The following is a 23,950-nucleotide window of genomic DNA, read 5'->3' on the forward strand; positions in this document are numbered from 1 at the left end:
TCCAGAATTTTGTGATTCTGTTGGGTTATAAATTGTAAGTTTGGCTTTCAAAATTTGAAAATTGCGTATAATACATTTAGATGTCAAAATCTAGATAGAAAAAAATATGTTAGATGCCAAAATCTAGAGAGAGAAAATATACTAGACCTATACGTAATAACAATGATAATTTTGTAATTTAGACGAAAGAGACTTGAAAATTAGACTCTAAGAACCGTAGAGTAGATAAGAAGTCGGAAGATTGTGTATAATACATGTTGATGCCACAATTATGATAAAGAAAAACATACTTACCTTTCATATGACAATAGTCAATTATAGTTCGGAGGGTAGAGACCTATAATTCAAGCTCTAATACCTAAGTCAAAGATGAAGAACAATAGAGTGAATAAGAAATCAGAAATTTAAGTTTCATATTAAGATAAAGTTCAAGATTATGGAGTTATAATAATGTATTTATAGGGGACATGGAGTTTATCTTTTCTTCATGAGATAGATTTTTCTTTATTCTACACAAATTAGGATTAGATCTAATTGATTCAATCATTAGTTGACGATGGAATTTATTTGAGTCTAAGTCGAATTTTTTTTCTAAAGCTTTTGGCACATTCCATCATACTAAATTCAGCTATAATGATACATTTATAAGATTTTATAAATGGTATAATATGTCATTTATTGATATGAATATTACTCCATTTACATTGAATTGGGTTTAGGCAAGTTCGTGACACAATTATGTTCCTGGAAGTTTCCACACAGTTAAACCTTACCTTCCATTTTCTCTATCTTCTTCTTTTTGTTTTTGTTTTTTTTTTTATATTATAAATATTAGGATAATAGTGTCTGTTGATCATGTGTCATGTTCCTATTTTTTAAAGTATTGTTTATGTGTCTCAACATTATACATTATTAATATCCATGCAATCCACCTCTACTTACCAAATTGCCTATAGTGGTATTTGGTGGGATTTGGAAGAAACACATATTGGTAAGAAATCCAAAAGATTTGGAGGAAATTTCTATATTTTTTTCATTTCCTATGATTATTTATTTATTTTATTTTCTAAAATATATTTTATTATTATATTATATTTTTTCCATATATGTGTTTCGTTGTGCTCCTCAATTTTACAACACATTATCAGCACAAGCTCCTATCATTTTTTCTGCTAAAGGTAGGTCGTAAAGGTATGTCGATTTTCCCCTCTTCGTTATAATTAATAAATTAAATGTTGTTGTACATGTTTGGTACATATTAAATTTCAAATATAAAAATAATATTTTGTAGTAGTGTTACTATAATTATTTGTCATTAGGGTTTGATGCCAAAATACACATGGATGTCATAAAAATATGATCACTAAAAAAAATCTTCCTAAAACTTGTAGATGAAATGCACTTGAAACTCCAAAATTTTAAATCATTAGAGAAGACATTTTTCTATATTTTGAATATGCTCATGCAATAGCAATATCAAGAGAAATATTTTAAAAAGTATTATGCACTCATCTGATGTCTTCTCGTGGCTAAATAAAATAACGAGTTATTGATTAGAAAAAAATTATGAATCTCAGCCAACTAGAGCAACAACATTTAATAATTAAATCTTATTTAATATACATTTAATTAATTATCATAAATATCATATATTTATACTAATCTCCAATCTCCATTATTTCTTAATCAATTAAATCATATTTAATATTAAATTAATTAACATATAAATATCACATATTTATATGTATACATCTCTTTATGAATCTAATTCATATAAATCTAATATTTGAATCTTATTATCAACAAGAGCGTAGCTAGCATAATATTTATATTATCAACCTCCAGGAGTATTACTCCTGAAGACCTTTCAAAGGCAATAGAATATCTTAAGAAAGAGTTTGAGATGAAAGATCTCAAAAAAACAAATTTTTGCCTTGGCTTGAAAATTGAACATTTAGCATATGGAGTGTATTCATTAGTCAACTTATATAAGGAAAATCTTGAAAAGATTTTATATGGATAAAGCATATCCATTGAACATTCCAATGGAAGTTCGTTTATTAGATGTGAAGAAATGTATATTTCGACCTTAAGATAATAACAAAAGAACTTCTTTGTCTTAGAGTATCATATCTTAGTACAATTTGTGCACTTGTGTATCTTGCTAATAATACAAGACCAAATATTGCATTTTCAAAAAATTTATTAGCAAGATATAGTTCTTCTCCAACAAAAAGACATTGGAACGGAATTAAGCATACACTCCGTTATCTTCAAGGAACGATCGATATGGATTTGTTTTATTCAAATAAATCAAATTTTGATCAAATTGGTTATGCAAATTCTAGATAAATATCTGATCCACACAAAGCTAGATTTCAAACTGATTATCTATTCACATGTGGAGGAACTTATGTATCGTGGTGGTCAATGAAACAAATCATAATAGCTACTTCCTCAAATCATGCTGAAATTTTTGCAATTCACGAGGCTAGACGAGAATGTGTATGGCTAAGATCAATGACTCAACACATTCGTGAAACATGTGACTTGTCTTCTAACAAAAATTTTCCAACAATATTGTACGAAGACAACACAGCATGTATATCCCAAATCAAAGGAGAATATATGAAAGGAGATAGAACAAAACATATTTCATCAAAGCTTTTCCACACTCATGATTTTGAAGAAAATGGTGACATCATTGTACAACAAATTTGTTCAAAAGATAATCTGGCAAACTTATTTACAAAATCATTATCAACCGCAACCTTTGAAAAATCGGTGCACAACATTGGAATGCGGCGACTCAAATATCTTAAGCAATGTTTTCATGAGGGGGAGTAAATATATTGTACTCTTTTAAGAGGGTATATTATATGAAATATGTACTCTTTTTTCTTCATTAGGTTTTTTTTCTCGTTGGATTTTTAATAGTAAGGTTTTAATGAGACATATTTCATATATATAATAGGCATCTAAGGGAGAGTATTATAAATATTATAATAATAGATGTCCATTAGATGGTCATGCTTAATGTCCATTAACCATGTGTCATACCCCATTTCTCCAGTGTTGTTCATATGTCTCAACATTACACACTATTAGTGTCTATGTAATCCACCTCATGCTTGCCAAGTTGTCTATAAATAGTGGTATTTGATGGGTTTTGGAAGATACACATATTGGTAAGAAATCTAAAAGGCTTTAAGGAAATTTCTATATTTTTTCATTTCCTATAATTTCTTTATTTAATTTAATTATTTAGTTATTTAATTTTATTTTAAATATATTTTATTATTATATTATATTTTATCCATATTTGTGTTCGATTGTGCTCCTCAATTTTACAACATTTTTTTTTGTTATTATTATTATTATTATTTTGTGGATGTGTTTCTTTCTTGTGTAACATGTGTGGTTTTGAGTTTATGTAGGCTTTTGTACTTTTGTAGTTTGTCCTCCTCTTTTTTGCAGATTTACTTAATAATTTAGACTACATTTGGTAATCATTTGGTTTTTTGTTTTGTTTTTAAAACTTATGTCTATTTCATCTTCATTTCTTACAATGATTTGAATATTTTTTAAGTACAATGAATTTTTAGCCAAATTCTAAAAATAAAAACTATTTTTTGAAAACTACTTTTTTGTTTTGAAAATTTGACTTGATTTTTAATAACAAATGAAGAAATTTGGAGGTAGAAGTAGTATTCATAAGCTTAATTTTTAAAAACAAAATGGTTATCAAACAGAACCTTAGAATTTAGATTTTCAAACAATGCCTTTAGTTTTATTATATAAAAAAGATTATAAATTTAAGATTATTAAAGATTTACCTAGGTGTATTTATGTCGTTTAGAAAGTTGCCTTTTTTTAATCCTTAAATAAATGACCCAAGTCATAAGAATTATTGCCCAGAAAATTTACAGGTAGATTTAGTTTCAGTAACAAAATGGTTAAAAAAAATTAATCAAAAGGAATTCCAAATCTTTCCGATTTTTTACTTTCCACTGTTTTTTTGCTAAAATTTATTCAATTTTTCTATGCATAATTCAATTGGTCCAAACAAAAATTTAAATACTCGAATCTCTCCTATAAATATCGAACTAAAAACAAAATCATATTAAACATAATCATTTGTGCCAGTCTCCCTATAATAAGTTCGAGTAATATAGTTCTTCACATCATAATTATAATTTAGCAGTAATTGGTACATATTTCTTTTTAAAATCTCCATACGAACCTCTTGATATTGAAATTGAAAATAATGATTTTTAAAGTAACTTGGGCCTCCAGAAGCAGTACTTGGGCTGGGCTCCAGAAATGTAGTGAATACGGTCCATTTAGATACACATTGAATTCGGCCTTTTAAAGGGCACCACGTGGTTAAAATGTAATTTGGGCTGAGATCCAAAATAATGGGCCTATCAAGCCCAAAAAGGTGGCGAATACGGCCCATTTTACAACACATTGAATTCGGACTTTTAAAGGGCACCACCACGTGCGTGAAAAGTAATTTGAGCTGAGATCCAAAAGAATGGGGGACCTGTGAAGGAAAAAAAAATTTAAGAAAATTTAAAATGTTCGACCACAGTGGGAGTCGAACCCACGACCTTTTGATCCGAAGTCAAACGCGCTAATCCACTGCGCTATGCGGTCCTTTTGTTAATGAAATGAATTTACTTTTATAAAACTATTACGAACAAATATTTAATATAAAATAATGAAGACGGAAAGTAAATATGGACTTTGCAAAAAGGAAAAATTTGCCATTCTTCATGGCACCCCTTGATTTCAGGATCGGCCACTTTGCTTTTCATATATTTATGTTATAAAACAAAAAAAAACTTGTCGTTTTTCAAAATTTCAACTCAATATATAAATTAAAGAGTAAAGCACAGAGTTGAAGAGAAAAAAAAAAAAAAAAACAAAACAAATCTGGTCTCAATAGTTTTTTTTTAAAAAAGAATTTGGTCTCTATAATTACAATGAAGTTCAATTTTAATATAATTTAATCTTTTAATAGTTTGATAAAATGTCACAACTAGTTTATATAGTTTAATAAAACATCATAAATAGTCATATGTCATAAAGATTATTTAGGAATATTTTATGAAAATATAGTAACCAAATTCTTTTTTTTTAAAAAAAAAATTATAAAGGCTAAATTTATAATTTAACAAAAAGAAAAGAAGAGGAAATAAAAAGATAAAGGTTGAAAGTTTTAAAAAAATGATTATAAAAAACTAAATAAGGAAAAACACAACCCCATGTCCCATAGCACTCTTGTCAAGAATTAAAGTTTGAGTTAATAAGGTTTTGTTTAGATTAAGAATTAGTGGGTTGTTGTTGAATATTTGGTTTTCTTGACCCCTTTTTTGTTTCATTTACTTACTTATGCTCTCATAATTTAGCCTCCATGCCCTTCTAAATAAATTGCTCCAAAAACTTTCCTCAATTTTTGGTTTGTTTCATTTGTTTGTATCTTAATAACACCTATAAATTAAGATTACAATCTCATTAACTTCCAAATATTACAAAAATATTAATAAGTACATAATGTTTTGTTGTCTAACTAACCTACTTCACTGACCTCAAATAATTTAGCTAACTACCCTTGTTAATCCAATTGTAAATTGATCTTTCTTTATATATTTACTCTTTTAAATTAAATTAAGAACATTATCAAACTACTTTATTTTCAAGAATTTGTACTACTCACTACTTACAACTTTTCACATTGTCACTTTGAACATAATTTTATGGTTAAGATATTGGTGGGAGAAAATAATAGTAAACAACAACATGACAATGTTATGTCGTGGATATACCATAATTAGTTATTAGACATTTATTTTCTACGTCGCAATCAAATTGGTAAAGTACAATGATAAATATAAAAGAAAATAGGGAAAAGGTGAACAACATTTGAGATATATAAAACTTTGTCTAGTTTTATGCAATGTCAGGTTCTACTATAAAAGTTATCACAATAACCTTCATACTCGTGCTACAAATCACCCTTTAAGACGTATGCCCGATAATGACTACTTGATTTTCATGCACCACAATTTGATAGTTTAGAAGTTATAACGAACAAAAAAAAAATTTCGACTCACAAATAGCAGTTGTTAATACAATTTACAATTCTCTCTTCACACGCAAGGTGCCACAAGTAATACCAAAATGTCACTCCAAAAAAATCTAGCAAAAAATTAGATGTTTAGCGTCATGACTTAAACCTTATTATCAATAATGTTGAGTAGGATTCTACAATGTTGAGTGAATCTAGTTTCTCAACACTAAAAACCTTGTAGTGTTCTTTCATCTAATGCAACAATATCATGATGCTTTTCTGCAATATTTCGGCGCTCTGCTACTTGTTTTTGTTCCATTAATTCTAACATATATTGATGACATTTTTTCTACCTTGCTTTCTATAATTTGTTCATTATTTATATTTTCTTTTAGAAAAAGAAAATCCCACGAATTCTAAATTTATTTAAAATGATTTTGGATGCATTGATCCCTGTGGAATAGGGGGAAGAAAAGTTACCAACCAAAAATAGTTATTCAAGAGAACCTAAACAAAGGAAAACAAGTCAAAATTTTGACTCAACCTTGACCTATGTGACAGTTAAGATTGGCTATAAGTGAATTTCTTCTCTTTTTTTTTCTTCCAAAAATTAGGTTTTTAAAGTCCACACTTGGGATTTGTGAAACAATATCCACTAAACAATTGTCATTATTTATTATGTAAAAAAATAAGACCATATAATAAACACCACTCTATGTCATTCATGTTACTAGAAGTGGTAGTAATCATTTCAAATCAAAGATGATATAAACTTCTTTTTTTTTTTTTTCCAAACCCACCCCCCAACAAAAATAATTACATTAAAAAAACTCCCAAAAAAAAAAAAATTCAAAGGACCCCATTACTCACATAACTTCAAATTAAGTAATTATCACCAATTCTTTCTCATGGGTCCCTCCCTTCTTCTTCTACTTCTTACTCCCTCCTTTTCTCTCTTTGCTTAAAAGCAAATTGGTTGCTCTCATTTCATCACAACATTTAATTCCTCTTACAATTCTAAGAAAGTGTCATTTCAATCCACAACATGAAAAAACTAGACCTTTTTTGCAAATCTAGAGCTTCCACGGCGGTTCGTTCAAGTTTTGGCCGCCGTCCGGTTGCCGGAGATGCCCACTCCGGCGATCGGAGAAAAGGGCAGCTTCATTTTGAGAATCACAGAAAGAGTACGAGCTGTTCCACTGTGAATCGAAAGGAACTTAATGATTTACGAAGAAAAAGCTGTGCTGATGTTGATGATTTGAAGAGCCCTGTTTCTGGTTCCTCTGCTCGCTATCTTTTGGGTGATTCGCCGTTCCTTGACTGGTTTCCGGCGGTATCTGGCGAGGATTTTCCGGCGCCGATGCCGGAGAAGAGGAAGATAATAAGCAATAGTTCAGAGAAATCTTGTTCGTTGAGTCGGTCATTGACTGTCCATGAATATCGTGGCCTCAAATCTCCTTCCTCTGTTCTTGAATCCCCTGTTTTAAAAACATCTTCTTTGACTCACTCTCGTGATCAGGTTCTCTTGTAATGAGCAATTTTTTTTTTCTTTAAACCTTCTTCTCTGTTCTTGAAATCAAAAGTGCTAAGTTTTTTGTTATTGATCTTCATTTCATAGGTGGTGGTTCTGAAGGTTTCACTGAACTGCAAAGGCTGCGAAAAGAAGGTGAAAAAGCATATCTCAAAGATGGAAGGTGAAGTTTTTGCACATTTCGAAGCTAGAAAGTTATTGATTTTTTTTGGAGTAAATATCACTTGTATCCATTAAAAACTTATTTTGCTAAGTGTGCTAATTTAATTTATTTATTTTAGGTTTCAATGGGTGGAAAATTTATGACTTGTGATTTGAGTTAATTAAACTCTTAAATTTTCATAAATCAATCGATCTAAATTCTTCTTTGTCATCACTTTTGAAAATCAAACATGTATTAATTCTTACATGCATATAGATTTCTTCAAATATTGGTTTCATAAAATGGATAATTAGTATATGAATGATTCTCAAAGAAATTATGACTAACAGTCTAAATTGATCCATTAATAAAAGTTTAGGAATTTAATTGATATAATTATAAGTTTCACATGAGATTTTCTTAAAATGAACGTAATGGAAGGTGTAAGTTTAAGGTTTAAATTGATGTATTTATTAGTTAAAGTGATATAACTATAGTTTAAAGGATATATATATATATATATATATATATATAGTAATTAGAAGTATGAATTTATGAAAATAATGTTGATGATCATGCAGGGGTGACCTCATATAGTGTGGATTTCACAACAAAAAAAGTGACCATAATTGGAGATTTAACCCCTTTTGATGTCTTGGCCAGTGTGTCAAAAGTGAAGTATGCTCAGTTTTGGCAATCACCAAATTCTTCTTCATCTTCAACTCCACAATCATCCTCCTCCTCATCATCATCATCAACATTTTGATTAATGAAAAGCAAATATTTTGCTACAAAAATCCCATTTGGGGTTTACTTGTATTATGCAGAAAGGTTGCAGAATCCATGGGGTTTTTTATTTTCCTTCTTTTTTGGGTGTAAATCTTGCTGTTTTTCTGAGGGAGTTGTAGTAGTAGTACTTTTGCATTTCCCTATGGTCTAGTTTGGGAAATAAATGAAAAGACTCGTCTCGTCTCGTCTCACTGTTTTTGAGATCAAATCTCAATGCATTAGAGTAAATAATCCTTCGATGCAGGTTTGAAATCTACAATGTGATCATGATCGTTCATTCTTTTATAAGATTTTTGAATCTACGTTCAACCGTTTCTTGTTCGTAATAATTTTTTACGAACATGATTATGTTTGAGCAGAGGTTTGTAGTGGGAGAGGACATGGAGTTTGAAACGTGGAAGAGAAAACATCATTAAAACTTTCCAACAGTTAGAAATTAAATGCATGCGGTAGGCAGTGGTGGGTGGGCACTCAAAAGGAAGAAAGTTGCCTTTTGTAACACTTCTCTTTTTCCTGTCTGATGGATTGTCTTGCCCACTTAACTAACAACATTCACAGTATCTCTATTTGGAAATATCCAATGCTTCTTTTTACCATGGGGTTAATAAAACAGTAACCTTTTCACTTTATGAAAAAAAAAATTATATTATAATTCTGATACCATGTTTGAATAACTGCTTTAATTTTGATCTTTTAGCCAATTTTAATATGTCCGATGCATCAACCAACTCCCTCGTAACACGTTCTATAAATCCACATATTTGAATGACTAAAACAAAGACCTACTAACGAATTAAGCTCTACCAATAACTAGGAGAATGAACATACTCGTGAGTATGAATCTATTCGATTTTTTTAATAATTTCAAATCCGACGATAGTTTATCTAATTTGTTTCAATAGATTACATCAGAGAAATATATTACATTTTTCTATAATATAAAATTGAAATTTTTAGTTTGTCTCGTTCTTTTGGATAGATTTTCCAACTATCAATTCTAATAACAAAAACTATTTTCAACGAAATATTTTATCACCAATGAGTGGACAGTGGGATTCAAATCGACTTTCCTTTTAAAGAGGCATAGATGTTTTAACCATAGGACTAGGGAAGAATTCGAAGAAAAGGAAGAAAAATAAAGGAGAAAAGGTTTTGACATAACTTTGGGCAAAGACAACCACCAACCCCTAGTGAAGATAACCCTCAGAAGAGAGGTGGGTCTGATGTGAACAGCATATTTGGAGAGTGCTCTTTTACTTTAAGTGTATCATTGTGAAGAAGAGCCATGGTGAACCAGACAAGGACAACAAGGTGGAGCTTTTGCTCCCAAGTCTTTTTCAACTTCTCCAATGGTGGGTCATCTTCCTCTCTCTGATTTCTCTAACCCTATCTTCGCTTAAAAATTTATCATAATCTTCCACACAGAGGCGACAAGAGTTTTATTTAATCTTACACATCTCTTTCTTCTTATGAAAATTTTCATAGCTTTGGTATCTTTGATTTCATAACCTAAGGCAGCACTAAAGAAGGAAAAAAGAAGATAGAAGAAGCTAAAAACAGTGTCTACTTTTTAGATTCTATATTGGTTTGATTTGAGAAATATGGTCATTTGGTTCAGCCCACCATCCGAAATGAATACCCTTTTCCCCTCTGTAGCAACTAGAAATAAGCAAGAACCAAATTGCAAATTAATATTTAGATTCATCATCATTGTCTACAGAAGTCTCCTACTCATCAAGATAGTTTACAGATAAAGCAACCAGCAAAAGCTAGTAACGTTGCAGTCCATGTACTGACCTTCACACTCCACTAAAGAATCAAAAATTGAGGTTGCCATTTTATAGTTCAACCTACGAGGAGTTCCTTCTTCTCATTCATAAATTACAAATTTTGCATTCGTACCAGATGCCTGAGACAGCAAACAAAATGCAATTGGCATAACGAAATTAAGCAAGTTGTCCAGATTCTAATTCTATGATAAGCTTATCAAATAGTTACCAAACAAGATGTGTTATGACAAAAACAAAATCGACAAGCAGAGAAAACGTAAATAGTAAAGAATGACACAGAGATTTATGTGGTTTGCTAACAGTGTCTTAACTACATTCACAAGTGGAGGGAAAGAAGCAATTTTATTATTTGAGGGGAATATTGGAAAATACAAATACAGAGGCGCCAATGAGATTAGTGGGTTTATATATGACACATCGCTAAACCCTAGGCCCAAAATCATAAATTACATATAATCTATATACAATTTAGGTTTCAGGAGCGTTGCCCCTGAACCCCGACTCGATCGGACAGCAAGGCTCCATCAAGCACCAAATAATAGATTCAAGACATTCCAACAAGATAAAATTTCTTTTCTTAGATAAACTGGTTAAAAAACGAGAACAAGCAGCTTCTTGCGTTAAATAAAATGTAAACAGAACACTTTGCAGATGTGCTCAATGATGCGTGTGCATAAAGGAACATACCATGGACGAGTGTTTTAATATTGAAGCTTGGCAGACATTGCTTCCTGCATCTCGGGAAAGCTGAAGCCTCACGTGTGGAACACTCTTCCAACTCTCGCCTAGGGCAGGTTTTGAAGTACCTCTATCTCCACCCACAGTGTGATTTGTTACCTTTGGCATTACAATTACAAGTTACTGGAAGTCAACAAAAAGTCCATTTAATTCATTTTTTATTAGTTAGAATTAAAAGCATCATAATGATTAGGGGGGGTGGTTGTTCTATACACCAAGAGACAAGGAATCAAGTGATGAGAAGAGAGAGCAGAAGTTTAGGACAAATTACTAAGATCAAAAAGGGTTAAGAAACAGTTACTGTTGAAAAAAGCCATATATGTAATTGAAGAACCTTCAAGTAAGAAATTACCAGTACTGCTATATTATGTTCATGAGCTATTTTCTTCAGTAGTGTTCCAGCAGATATCATCAAAGCATGTCCTGTATATACTCATCAAGTATGAATCTTTATTTCTATTGTGTACAGAAGACTAAGACATGAAGTTCTTACAGATTAATGCATCTACTTCAACATTTAATTAATAACTATCTTTTTAAAACCATAGAATTGAACATAAAAGTGTAATGAAATCTGAAATGACAACCCAAGCAAACAAAGAAAACTAATGTCCAAGTTCGAGTCACTTGGTATATGCCAACAATTATCAATGTCATAAATAAACCTTCAGAAATATCTCGTCTAAGCACATGTATGTGTTACACAAACTTTCTTTCCAGAATGATATGCCATATCTTTGTATTGTCTGAACTCTGAAGAAGCTAGAAATTGCACATGTACTTCCAATCGAGGTCGACAAATTGTGCATATATAAAGGATATATATTTACATCCAACCTTGCATACCCTGTGAACCACTTCCACCAAGGATGGGTGTAACAAGCGAAGAAATTGAATCTACAATCAGTAACTGCACTCTCTGATGCCCTTTGCACATCTGATATGGTTTTAGTTTGTTAATTGGCATTTAAAAAATTACACCGGGTCAAACTCACCACTTAAGATTCATAATGATAATGTGAACCTGGGATCTCAAATTGAATTCCAGCTGATGCAAGGCATCAAACATTGTGAAAATGTTGAACACAGAGTGACATGAAATACTGCTCAATACTTGTTGAAGCATGCTCTGTTCAGTCTATGAAATGGATTCAAGAGACAGATCCAGATAAAGTTGGAGCATTCACAAAATACAAATTGGAAGGTGAAAACATAGAGAATATAAGAATAAGTCACAAAAGAGGGAAATGAAGACAACTTTTTATTCCCGTCATTGTTATATAGAATGTCTCAATGTCAATATCAGATCGTTGGCAAACCAGCAGTTTGTTCTGGCTGGCAGCAAGTTTGCAAGTTTGCAACTTAACTAATAAGGCAACCTAAATGATTAATTATGTATAATATTTGTTTGTCTAAGCCTTCAACAATTTCATAACACAATGGTATATCTTTTAAACCAAAGAAAAGGTTAAAGGACCAAATACTTGCATACCCTACTATTTATAACCTGTGTCCATTACAACAAAAACGATCATTGCTAGCCTGCACAATCATTTCCTTCGTGATGAGAAGAGGTTATAAATAAAAGGGTGCAGTGTGCAAGTATTTGATCCCTAAACCTTCTCCTGTTTAAATGGTACACCATCATATCATATTTAGGAGAAAACAAATATACAAGATTGTATTTCTTAAGTTGCTGAATTTGTTGAACATCTGCCTCTGAATGGCTTGACTTGTTGACGGCCCTAAACTGCTAATTTGGGACGACATTTTATGAGATTCCATATAACAATGGCCGAAGGTAACCGATCACCATTATAATTTTGGTAGTTGAAGTGGTGGTCACTACATAACTTCAACTCAAAGAGATCTGTTATTTCCAATCTTAAAGAACAAAAAGTCCAACAGGCACACGAATTTTAGTTACCCGATCCAAAGCAGTTCCGGGCTTCCAATTAACAAAGCCTGAGATGCGTTGGGGTGAAAAGGAATTCCCCGAGTCCAAGTAGAAAACCTTAGCCTTGTAGTTCGTTGACACATTTGAAGCAGCTCGCAGACAAACCTTCCCATAAATTAAAATTTTCAAACATATCATGTACAGTTTACCACCGGCAAGTTAAACAGGCCGAGAGAAATAAAACCAATTATTGAAATCAAGTTCCTAACCCATAAATCCAGTGCTTGAATAATTAAATTAAACTTTGGAAATAGCGTTCAAGTAGAATCATAGCAATCACCTTCAAAGGCAAAAATCATCACAGCCAAAATAGGCCCAACTAGCTACCTGAGTTTTACCAGAAGACGATGGCCCAACAATTTCAGTCAACTGTCCCTCGCGTAGCCCACCTCCAAGCAAAACATCAATCCTGTCATAAACTTCATTAAGTAAACGGGTGAGTAATTGAGCCTCAAAGTTCATGAAAATACCCTTCAAAGCCAGTTGACAGAATATGCTTGTTTTCTCGAGCATCCTCCAAAAGCTCCAAACCGTTCATCCATGGCTGTCGCTCAGCAGCATCAATTATTGAAAGGATTTGGGTAATCCCCTGTTACACTCATACAAGATATGGGAAGTTGAGTACAGTGAATGGTAAATAAGAGAATGGAAACTGTAAGGAAGATTTTCACCTGCTTCAATTTCTCTGATGCAGGCTGTTGCTCTGCAAAAGCAGCTAAAGCGTATAGATCATGGATGAGGAAATCCTCCACTGGCAGCAAAATCAAAATGATGGGGTTACAGTGAAACTGAATCAAAATCAAATGGGAAGAAGAAGAAGAAAGTACCAGTGAAAATGCCGTGTGAAGCACAAAAGGTCTGGAAATTAGAGTCAATGAGTGGGCAGACCTGCTCCAGAGACTTCAATGGCGCCATTTTCTTTTTCGCGCTCCGAAGATTTTAGGGCTGCGTTTCATTCGAATCAGTTCATGGCAAAACTACGTCGTTTTTAACTTTCGAAATTTGATAAAAAAAAATTAAAAAAAAATGTGCCATTACATTTTACGGAAATTAAAATTGACCCTTTAAAAAATTACGCGTGTGTGTGTTTTTTTTTTTTTTACTATGAAGATGATGGAAGGTTAAAATACTTTTATATCCTTACGGGCAATTTGGCCATAGACTTTTTAAAATTGGGGTAAATAATCGAGTAGTACCATCTTTTCGTCTATTTATATTTTTCAGTGAGAAATTTTATCTTTTCATATATTTTTATTTTTCACATCTATAAAATAACTTCATCTTTCTCTTTTAATTTATTTTTCATGATTATCGAAAAACTTCATTTTAAACTCTACGTCTCAAACATAAACTTATTAACTTCAATATGTTAACCTCAAACTTATTAATTCTACGTGTCTAAAATCCTTCTTACTTTCTTCAAATTTTCACCAATCTTTTCCACTAAAATGTGTTTTTTTCCCTCTATTTCTAAGAAAATCGAATAAAAACTCTATAAAAAAAATGTTGTCTTCGTTTTTTGTTGATACAATATTTTGGTAAGATTTTTTTTTTAAAAAAATGATAAGAATTATAAAAGAAAAAGAATTTATAATGATTTTTTAATTAAAAAAACTTATTTCCTTAGACCTCATTTCGTAACCATGTGGCTTTTAATTTTTTGTTTTTAAAAATTAAGCCAAGTGTTCATGGGTTGGGTTGGGTTGAGTTGAAATACTTTTTAGATCCAACCCAATTATTCGGTTTGTAAATTTCTTCAAACCAAATAACTCTTATTAAAAAATGAACCCAACCCAACTCAACGATGAAATATTTGGGTTGGGTTGGTTCGGGTTAATCGGATCATTTATTTAAAATTTTGTTCTAAAAAGAAGCAGAACGTAAATATGTAAAAATCTAATTTAATTATTTTCGTATATTGAATTAAGATTAACAACTCAATTTTCAATTTATATAGTGAAAAATTTCTTTCTAAAGTGCAAAGAAACCACTTTTAAAAGTTATTGAAGAAATTATTCAAAAAAATATTAGAATTAAATAAAATTAAAATCAAGATATGTATAAATAATTGTGTTATAAATAACAAAAAAATATTTTAAAGTTAATAATAAATTCGGGTTGGTTTGAATTATATTAGGTGAACTCATGAACCAACCCATCCCATAAAATTTTCATTTATTTGAACCCAACCCAATCCAACCGCACGGTTTGGGTTGGGTTGATTGGTTTTTTTGGGTCATCGGGTTTTTTTAACACCCCTACTACACACTACTTCCACCTCCCAATTTTTTCATTTATTTTTCTATTTTTTTACCAATGGTTTAAAAAATGTTTAAATCTTATTTGGGTCTCTAATCTTGGAGTAATATTCTATTTTGGTCCCTAAACTTTTAAAAATATTTGTTTTAGTTCCTGAATTTTGAATATTGTTTTGTTTTGGTTCCCGAACTTTTAAAAATGTTTGTTTTAGTCCCTGGAATTTTAAAAAGTGTTTATTTTGATTCATGCAATGTGTATTTAGGTTTAACCCTTGAGTAATATTCCATTATGGTCCCTAGACTTTTAAAAATGTTTGTTTTAGTCCATGAACTTTGAATATTGTTTTGTTTTGGTTTCCAACATTTTAAAAATGTTTATTTTAGTCCCTGAATTTTAAAAAGTTCTTATTTTGATTCCTGCAATATTAAGATTTTGTTAACTCTTGAACAAAATAAACGAGGTGTATTGTATTTTTTGATGACTAGACCACCAAATATATTAGCTAAAAAAATCTAGAGTTTCAATTTTGAATAAGGTGGTAAAGTGGGAGAATTTAAAAAATATTGTTAGTTCAAAATTTTAGTGGCCATGTATTTTGACGTGTTGGATGTTGGCATTTTACTTCACATTCAAGTTGCTCAATACATCTAGAGCCTAGTCATTTAAAAATACAAGCTTTCTCTCACATTTCTATTGAATGGTTAACATAATTTTAATAGTATGGACTAAAATAAATACTTTTTAAAAGTTTAGGTACTAAAACGAATATTTTTGAAAGTTTAGGGATCAAAATAGAATAAGATTCAAAGTTTAGGGATCAAAATAGAATAAGATTCAAAGTTTAAGAACTAAATTAGGATTTAAATCTTTTAAAAACAAAGCCAAATTTTGAAAACTAAAAAAATAGTAGCTTTTAAAATTTGTTTTTGAGTTTTGAAATTTGGCTAACAATTCAACTATTGCACTTAAAAAAGTTACAAATCATTGTAAGAAAGTAGCTTTAAGTACTGTTTTTAATACGTTCGTAAACTATCAATTTAGTTATTTATACCAATGACTTAATATGTTATGTGTTAATGTTAAATGGGCTGAATTTTGAAAACAATGAATTTAACATTTTCTTATGTCACATACCACTTACATCATGTTTGCTACTTTCTTTGTCCTTGATACATGCCTTAAAATGAATGTTTTTGGACTTTTATTTGTGCACTTTTACATGGAAAAGTGGATTTTTGCATATGTTTCCTCCTAAATTTAGTCCTAATTAGTTCAAATGAGCTTATGAGGGTTTGATTGAGCTTAAAAGATGTTGTTTACTAAGTTGGAGTTGTTTTTGTGGATTTTGGTAGAAGATTGAGGTCAGATTGCAGATTTTTTTTTTTTACTAATATGGTTACATCACTAGATCTACTACGGCCGCATCAGTGAGCTATAATTTTCCAAAGCTCAACCCAGTCAAAGGTGGTTGCAATTTTCACGCTCCAAGCTATTAGGCAATCACAATTGCGACTTGAAACCCTTAAACCATGGATTTCAACCCCCTTCAACTGATTTAGGGCCTATATAAAGAGGAGAAGCCCTTCATTTCGAGACACAATTCTCCACCTCCAAATTCATCACTCCCCTTTTACAGTTCCTGCCATTTTTATCAGTCCCCTTGGATATCTTCTCAACTTCTTAAGTCAGTAGCTTCGAGAATGAAAGTTCCTCTTAAGCGTAGCGGCTCTAGGTCATCTCATCCCTTGAAAAGCGTGTGGTAAGGAATGATTCTTCCTTGAAAAAGAGGAATCAACCTAGGGAAAAACTAAGGAATTGCCTCAAGATTCCTTGATTTGTATTTTCCAACGTTCTCCTATTTATTTATTTCTTGTAGTTCCTTTATTTTCATTCTACCAATCGAACTATTTATTGTAGCTATGATTTATGATCTAATAAAGTTTATTATTTTATCATTTGTCATGAGTTAAATCTTCCTAGGGGTTTAGCAATGTGAATGCTCTAAGGTTCTTATGACTTAAGTAACGTAGTGTTTTATACCACTTTGTTTTACCCATTCTCTTTGTGGAGTTTAAAGATAAAATCGGTAAGTTAAGCTGGCCACTTAATTTAATTATCTAGCGGAGCTCTGATGCTGAGAAGGTTAAAGTGTAAGCGGATGTCACACAGGAATATGGGACCTCAAGCATAGAAATAAGATTGTCACGTCATCTAAAAAGTAAAGGACACCATAGGATAAAGAAACTGAACTTGAGTTAATCTAAGATCTAGTTAACCATGGAAATATTAGACATTAGTTGCTTAGACCTCCCAAAAGAACTTGACACTGTTGGAGTTGATATCTTAAATCTCGTGGATCCTATAGTTTATGATTGTAATGTACAAATATTTCATTTATTTAATAAAATATGAGATGCTTTATTTGACATTTAGCAGCATTAACTCACAAACCAATAAACTAACATCCAAGGTTATGTTCTATAACTTAAACATGTATGTAGAGACATACAGGTAGATCATGTTTAAGTGATAACCTAAATGGTCTATAGTAAATAGATAAGGTTGAGTACCTTATTCTGGTGATACTACGAATACAACCCATTTTGTAGATGTTACAATTATTGTAAAGTGCTATAATTGATCTGATTCTGATCACTCATGTGGAGACATGTGAGCGGGACTATTCTATACAGAGGGGTTTGTATAATACCGGACCACAAAATGACTAGTCTCATTATATAACACCGTTCATAAAAGAGACTTACATTTCACCAGGATAACCATAAGTGACATGACCTAAATCATGAATGAGTTGTGAACTTCTGCCTATGATGGCGGTCATTTGATTTGTATGGGTGAGAGTGGTCAAATCCCTTACTCAATAAGCTTACCATTTTGAGGATTCATCTGATTGGGAGTTGGGAACACAACTATACAAGACAGAATTCACTTATTTTCTAACGTATGGGTAAGTTGATAAATTGTTCCCTTAAGGACTGATTCCGAGGCTTGAACAATGTGACGCCAAACCCTCTCTTACCCCGAAAGAGTTTTGGTCATAATTGGACTATGACTTATTATTCATTAGAGGGATCAGTGGTACTTAAGGAGTTAGACTCCCGTACACTCCTAGGCTTGTATTTTTATCTTTCTCATGCATTGAGGACAATGTATATTTTTAAGTTTGGGGTGAGTTCGTACTTTTATATTGTTTGTTGTCATCATGCTATGCATGCTAATGTGGTTTTCTTGATAATATGCATGTTATTTTTTGTGAAATTGGAGAAAATTTTAAAACTTTTTATTGAGATTTGAGAAGATGATGAGAGTTCTTTGTTGTGTATTATTGACGTTGATTGTCCATGATGAGACTTGAATATGCATGATTTGATGCTTTATTGTGAAAATATGATAGCAATATCTTGAGTATAATCTATTTATGTCCTTCTTTGAGTCTCCCATATCATTAGCACGTAGTCACTTTGTTTAGAAACGTTGACTAAAAGTAGAATCATGTTAAGTGTATTTGGTTGTCACCTCGAAAGACCCCATGGTTTAAAGTGTTGATGTACATGATGATTTGTAATGTTAGACTAAGAGGAAAAGAAAAGAATATTACGTTTGCCTCTGAAAAAACAACACTCATGTGCTTAAAGGAAAAATCTTTTTATTGTTTAAATTTGTAATGTGCATGCATGGATAGGGTAAAAAGAGCTACCTTTGCTGTGATAAGTTAAGATGCTTGGGAATTATTTAGGTACGATTCCTTGCAGTACATGTGTGAAAGTTAGGGCCCCTAGGTAAAAGAATGCAACTTTAGGGTCCTTTGTTGTTAGTATTAAGGCACCTTAGTGGACATATTACTTTCTTAAAATGTGGATGCTCGATGATTGGTGCATGAGCCAGGGTAGAGGGAAATTGGAGAAGCTTTCTTGAACCCAACTATTAGTTCACGTGTTTTAAATTGAATATGGCTTGCGAACACACACATGGGAGATAATTGATTTAGCCATGAACGATGATAACAATTGACTTGCTTGACTATTTATATGTAGGTCTCTATTTGGCTATTCTCTAAGGCATGAGTCATTAACACACTAATATAGAACTTCTTTATGATCTCGTCTTATCTTTGCTCGGGACTAGTAAAGTCTTAAGTTTGGGGTGGTGAAACGCACATAAAATGTGTGTTATTTGCCTTATTGGAGCTTGCCGGGGGGGGTTCAATCGTCTTTACAACCTACAACAAGTTTGTCTTCTATCATTTTTTTTCCAGAGGGTGATGATGATTTTTTTTTTTTCAATATGTCACTTGTGTTCCAAAATTCGTATTAAAATATCTGAGGTCGGATTAAAGTTCATGTTTTCCCATTTTCACTTTAGTTAATTCACTATCTGTTCTTGTTTCTATGTTGTACGTTGATCTGTATTATTAAAAAACATATACATCTAAATCATCTTGTTTTTGTTTCAGTTCATTGGTGATCTATTTTTGTTTTGATTTAGTAATTGATCCTTTTTTTTTTTTTGTTTTCTGAATCATATATTGAAGTTGATGTTGAATATTTATTGGAGCTGGAATTTCCTTTTTTTAGTAATTATGATTTTTTTGTTTTTGTTTTGGAATTAAAATATATTTGTTTTGATTGTTCTGCTTTCAATATGTGGATTTTGTTTATTGGAGTTGGATTTCTTCAAATGAAAGAGTAAAATCATATCCCTAAGGCTTATGGGATTTTTTTTTTTTTTTGGCAATTTTGTGTGATATATTATATTTTAGTTAATGCAATATTCATTGAAAAATATTTAATAATATGCTCAACCACCCATTTAATATTGGCTTGACCCTATCTGCTTTAGTTAATCCTGATTTCACACTTTTGATCAATCAACATTTATCAAATTTGAAAAACCTAAAGGCTTGGCCCCGCACCGTTTGGAGTTGTTTTTTGTTTAATGGACTCACCATCTAAAATTAATGAGGTTAGCTGCCCTTAAGTGCATCCAACTCCCCCGACCAACCACATTTAAGTATCCCTTCTATTTATACATGTCTTCCTCCTCCACATTTTCTCGAGAAATCTCTATTGCCTCCTCTGATACACGTTGTTGGTGAGTCCTTCCCATCTTCCCTTCTGTTTTTTTTATCCTCACTTCCGACTTCAATCATTTGGATGTTTTGCCTTTTGTAATATTTTTGTTCCCCCTCCCCCTCGTAATTTCTCAATGTTTTTACATTCATACAAGGGTGGTTACGAGTCGAACGATTGTGCTAAAAGAGATACACTTTCATTCCATTCTTTTATAATAAATCAGATATTTTATTAATGTGGTTTATTACTTTTGTTAGATTACATCTCTGATCTACCTCCATCCATTCTTGGTGTTTTAACTTCTTATCACTCTGAACCTAATCAAAACGTAAGTTATAGTATGTTTAATTCTCATTTCATTTGCATTTACCTTCATCCTAATCTAAATATACTTTGTTTTCTTTCTTGTAAGGTCCAAACTAATTAAACACTTCCACTAAACATTTCAACATTCCATTCCGAATTAGTTTGAGGTTCATTGCTTTATATTCAGAGTAAATTTTTTCATCATCCAATATCTATCTATAAATTTTGGTGAACTATATATAATGGGTTGCGATTGTGGGTCATTGCTATTTATATCTATTTATTTTCACATGTACTTAGACATTATTGAGGACCTTATTATTAAAGGAGATGTAGATAGTTGTTATGTTATACATTATTCAGTGTGAGTATAATATGTTGGGGATTGTGATGGAATACGAGACATATACAGCGGAATAAGGATCTAATTACACTCTAATTGCCTATAATTAAAAGGAAATAAGCATGCAAATGAAAAGAAAAAAAAAAAGGTAAACTAAAAGGGATAATGTACAAAATTTGTAGCTCCCGAAAAATGCTTTTTCTCGCTGAATCTCGACCCGAACTCTATCGAACCACCACTGGAGTTTCCTTGCTATTCTCTGGACTCAGAACCGGGTTGTGAGACCCAGTGAATGAAGGAATGAAAAGAGAAGAAAGGGAGGTTCAAAGTTCATGTGAGAAAAATGGAGTTTTGGTGAGAATTTGGAAACCAAATAAAATATATAAAATTCAACTAGAAGAAGCAAAAAACTTTTTATTTAAAAAAAAAAATACTTCCTTTTATAAAACAATTACATGCATCTAATGCATATAAAAGCTCACCAAAGATCAACACCTCACAAAGCACTAAACCAAAGTGGGCTATGTGTTATTCTATAATGTTTATACATAGTCCACTTAAGTTAGTGGGATTATCCAACAAAAATGTTGGATAATTCCACTAACTCTAGTCAAGGGCAAAATGGTCTTTTTCCATTTGGTCAAAGTCAAACTTTGACTTTCCCTAGCGAAAAAGTCAACCCTTTGACCTTTTACAGTTTTTACCTTGTTGACTAATTTTGACCTCTCGAACATGAATCTGCATTCATATTTTCAAAATTCAAATGACATTTGAATATAAAGTGCCATACAAAAAACTGATAGCGATATTGCATATACTTATCGGTTTTACTCCCTTTTCCTAATTCGAACAATTTGAATTAATCCAACATAATGTTCTAAGTTTAATCCATATGAGCTAGCAGGGGGACCTAATGGACCTACAGATCATGGGCTCCAACAATATGAGATTAACCGGTAAAACTCTTTAACCACATTAATCAACATTTGTTAACTAACGGGTCATTCCACTAAAGTCCCGTACTTGCACTCCCCTCACTGTAGATATATTTTTGTCCATCTGATATAACCATAACTAGTAAGTCAATCTTTCACAGGTTGTTCGTGGTCTTGGCTGGGTCAAAATACCGTTTTACCCCCGAGAACAATTCTTGTTCCTTCAGCCCCACTGAACCTCTAAAGAACAATTGATTTGTGGTCCAACCAACAAATCGAGTCCCTCTCAACCTAGTGAGAGGGTGGGGCTCCTTGTTCTAATTATGAAGTCAGCACTTAAGGGAACAACCTATCTACTATCACTAGAGACAGGTAGGAGTGAAATCCTTCTTGTACCCTATGTCCTCAGCTATTTACTCGGTCTTACCCCTGAAATGGGAGGCTTATTGAGACAGCGTTGTTGAGCTGCTCTCACCCATGCAGATCTAAGGATAATCCTGAATAAACAGGAGTTCATAGTTAGCTCAGGATTGAGATCGAGTTACCTAGGTCATCAAATTTGAATTAGTCAGTTTTATACAGTAAACGGTGTTATAAAGCAAAAGCGACTAAGTCGTGGTCCAGTCTTATACAAACTCATTGCATAGGATGCCCCCACTCACATATCTCTATGTGAACGATTCAGGATCACATCGTTCGTACTAACTACAAAGTAGACCGCATCCATAATATCCCCAAAATAAGGCTCCTAACCTTATCCCTATACAATAGACCATTTTAGGCTATATACTCGAACTTGATTCATGTTTTATGCCATCACATAAAGTTCAAGTCTACATTAAATAGCCTCAGGACCTTAGTTTATTGGATTCAAGATTACAATTTCAATAATAATTTTATCAAAAAACAAAACAGAATATGTTTATCAATTTACAAACTACGAGTTTTAGGACATAAAATCCAACAAACTCCCACTTGGACTAAAAATCCTAGTGGATTATACATAGTTAAATTTACGTGAGGAAAAGAAACATATGAGTATAATAAACATATGAATACAATAAACTAGGGCATATACCCAAAAGTTCTCCCACTTGTTCTAGTTTACAAACTTCGTAGACTTAGACTCTGTAGGTGACCTTCAAACACTTTAGCCGTGAGGGCCTTTGTAAAAGGATCAGCAATGTTTTGCTCAGAAGATATTTGGGTCACTACAACGTCTCCACGATGTACAATCTCCCAGATAAGATGGTATTTGCACTCAATATGCTTGTCGCGCTTATGGCTTTTTGGTTCTCTTGAATTCACAACTGCACCACAATTATCATAATATAGGGTGATAGGCAGATGCATATTTGGAACGACTTCCAAATCTGTCAAGAATTTCCTCAACCATACTACTTCCTTTGCTGCTTCACATGCAGCTACGTATTCAGCTTCCATTGTGGAGTCTGCAATACAGTTTTGCTTCACACTTTTCCACACTAGTACTCCTCCACTCAGAATGAACACTGATCCCGATGTAGAATTTCTTGCATCTTTATCAGTTTGAAAATCAGAGTAAGTGTATCCAGTAAGGATCAAATCCTTAGTACCATACACGAGCATGTAGCTCTTCGTTCTCCTAAGATACTTGAGGATATTTTTAACGACAGTCCAATTATCATATCCAGGATTGAACTGATACCTACTGACTATCCCTACTGCGTAGCATATGTCAGATCTAGTACATAACATTGCATACATCAACCTCTTGAAGTGTCTTAGGACATTGATCCTTTGACAAATGAATTCTATATCTGTGAGGTAACAAACCTCTTTTGGAATTCTGCATCTTATACCTAGATAACATTTTGTCTATATAAGTTGCTTGAGATATGGCTAGTGTTCTGTTCTTGCGGTTTCGAATAATCTAAATCTCGAGAACATACTGCACATTTCCTAAATCTTTCATTTGGAACTGTGTTGCTAGCCATTTCTTGATGTCAGTT

General features: G+C 32.1%; 2 protein-coding genes and 1 non-coding gene across 8 annotated transcripts; 1 reads left to right on the top strand and 2 right to left on the bottom strand.

Annotated features, from left to right (window-relative positions):
- Positions 1-4,585: 4,585 nt before the first annotated feature.
- On the bottom strand, positions 4,586-4,659 carry TRNAR-UCG (transfer RNA arginine (anticodon UCG)). The gene has a single exon. It is a non-coding gene; the product is annotated as a tRNA-Arg (tRNA).
- Positions 4,660-6,959: 2,300 nt separating this feature from the next.
- LOC120088549 (uncharacterized) lies at positions 6,960-8,798 on the top strand. Its single transcript, XM_039045939.2, has 3 exons — positions 6,960-7,595; positions 7,695-7,770; positions 8,331-8,798. Exons 1-3 carry the CDS (start codon positions 7,122-7,124, stop codon positions 8,513-8,515), a joined length of 735 nt encoding a protein of 244 aa, XP_038901867.1. The 5' UTR covers positions 6,960-7,121; the 3' UTR covers positions 8,516-8,798.
- Positions 8,799-10,204: 1,406 nt separating this feature from the next.
- RAD51D (DNA repair RAD51-like protein) lies at positions 10,205-14,000 on the bottom strand. 6 transcript variants are annotated; one of them, XR_016523907.1, is made up of 10 exons: positions 13,851-14,000; positions 13,695-13,774; positions 13,494-13,612; positions 13,351-13,432; positions 12,994-13,128; positions 12,091-12,204; positions 11,913-12,003; positions 11,419-11,489; positions 11,016-11,189; positions 10,205-10,447 (listed from the first exon to the last, which is right to left on the bottom strand). XR_016523907.1 is itself a non-coding variant. In XM_039045830.2 (10 exons), the coding sequence occupies exons 1-10, from the start codon at positions 13,936-13,938 to the stop codon at positions 10,409-10,411; spliced, it is 969 nt and encodes a 322-aa protein (XP_038901758.1). In that variant the 5' UTR covers positions 13,939-14,000; the 3' UTR covers positions 10,205-10,408. The 6 variants fall into 6 exon arrangements, 4 of the variants coding, with proteins under 4 accessions (XP_038901758.1, XP_038901757.1, XP_090162079.1 ...); XR_016523906.1 differs by having other exon boundaries at positions 11,904-12,003; XM_039045830.2 differs by having other exon boundaries at positions 11,016-11,165.
- Positions 14,001-23,950: the final 9,950 nt, after the last annotated feature.

This window comes from Benincasa hispida, chromosome 10, assembly GCF_027475165.1.
Source record: "Benincasa hispida cultivar pf3 chromosome 10, pf3_genome.v1.1, whole genome shotgun sequence".
Classification (NCBI taxonomy): Eukaryota; Viridiplantae; Streptophyta; class Magnoliopsida; order Cucurbitales; family Cucurbitaceae; genus Benincasa; species Benincasa hispida.

Bases quoted from the DNA above. Each gene is read 5' to 3' on its own strand.
- LOC120088549 (XM_039045939.2), top strand. From the start codon at position 7,122: ATGAAAAAACTAGACCTTTTTTGCAAATCTAGAGCTTCCACGGCGGTT. The intron at 7,596-7,694 runs GTTCTCTTGTAA...TTCATTTCATAG, and splicing joins TGACTCACTCTCGTGATCAG to GTGGTGGTTCTGAAGGTTTC. The intron at 7,771-8,330 runs GTGAAGTTTTTG...ATGATCATGCAG, and splicing joins GCATATCTCAAAGATGGAAG to GGGTGACCTCATATAGTGTG.
- RAD51D (XM_039045829.2), bottom strand. From the start codon at position 13,938: ATGGCGCCATTGAAGTCTCTGGAGCAGGTCTGCCCACTCATTGACTCT. The intron at 13,775-13,850 runs GTACTTTCTTCT...TTTTGCTGCCAG, and splicing joins TTCACACGGCATTTTCACTG to TGGAGGATTTCCTCATCCAT. The intron at 13,129-13,350 runs GTAGCTAGTTGG...ATTTATGGGAAG, and splicing joins CGTCTTCTGGTAAAACTCAG to GTTTGTCTGCGAGCTGCTTC.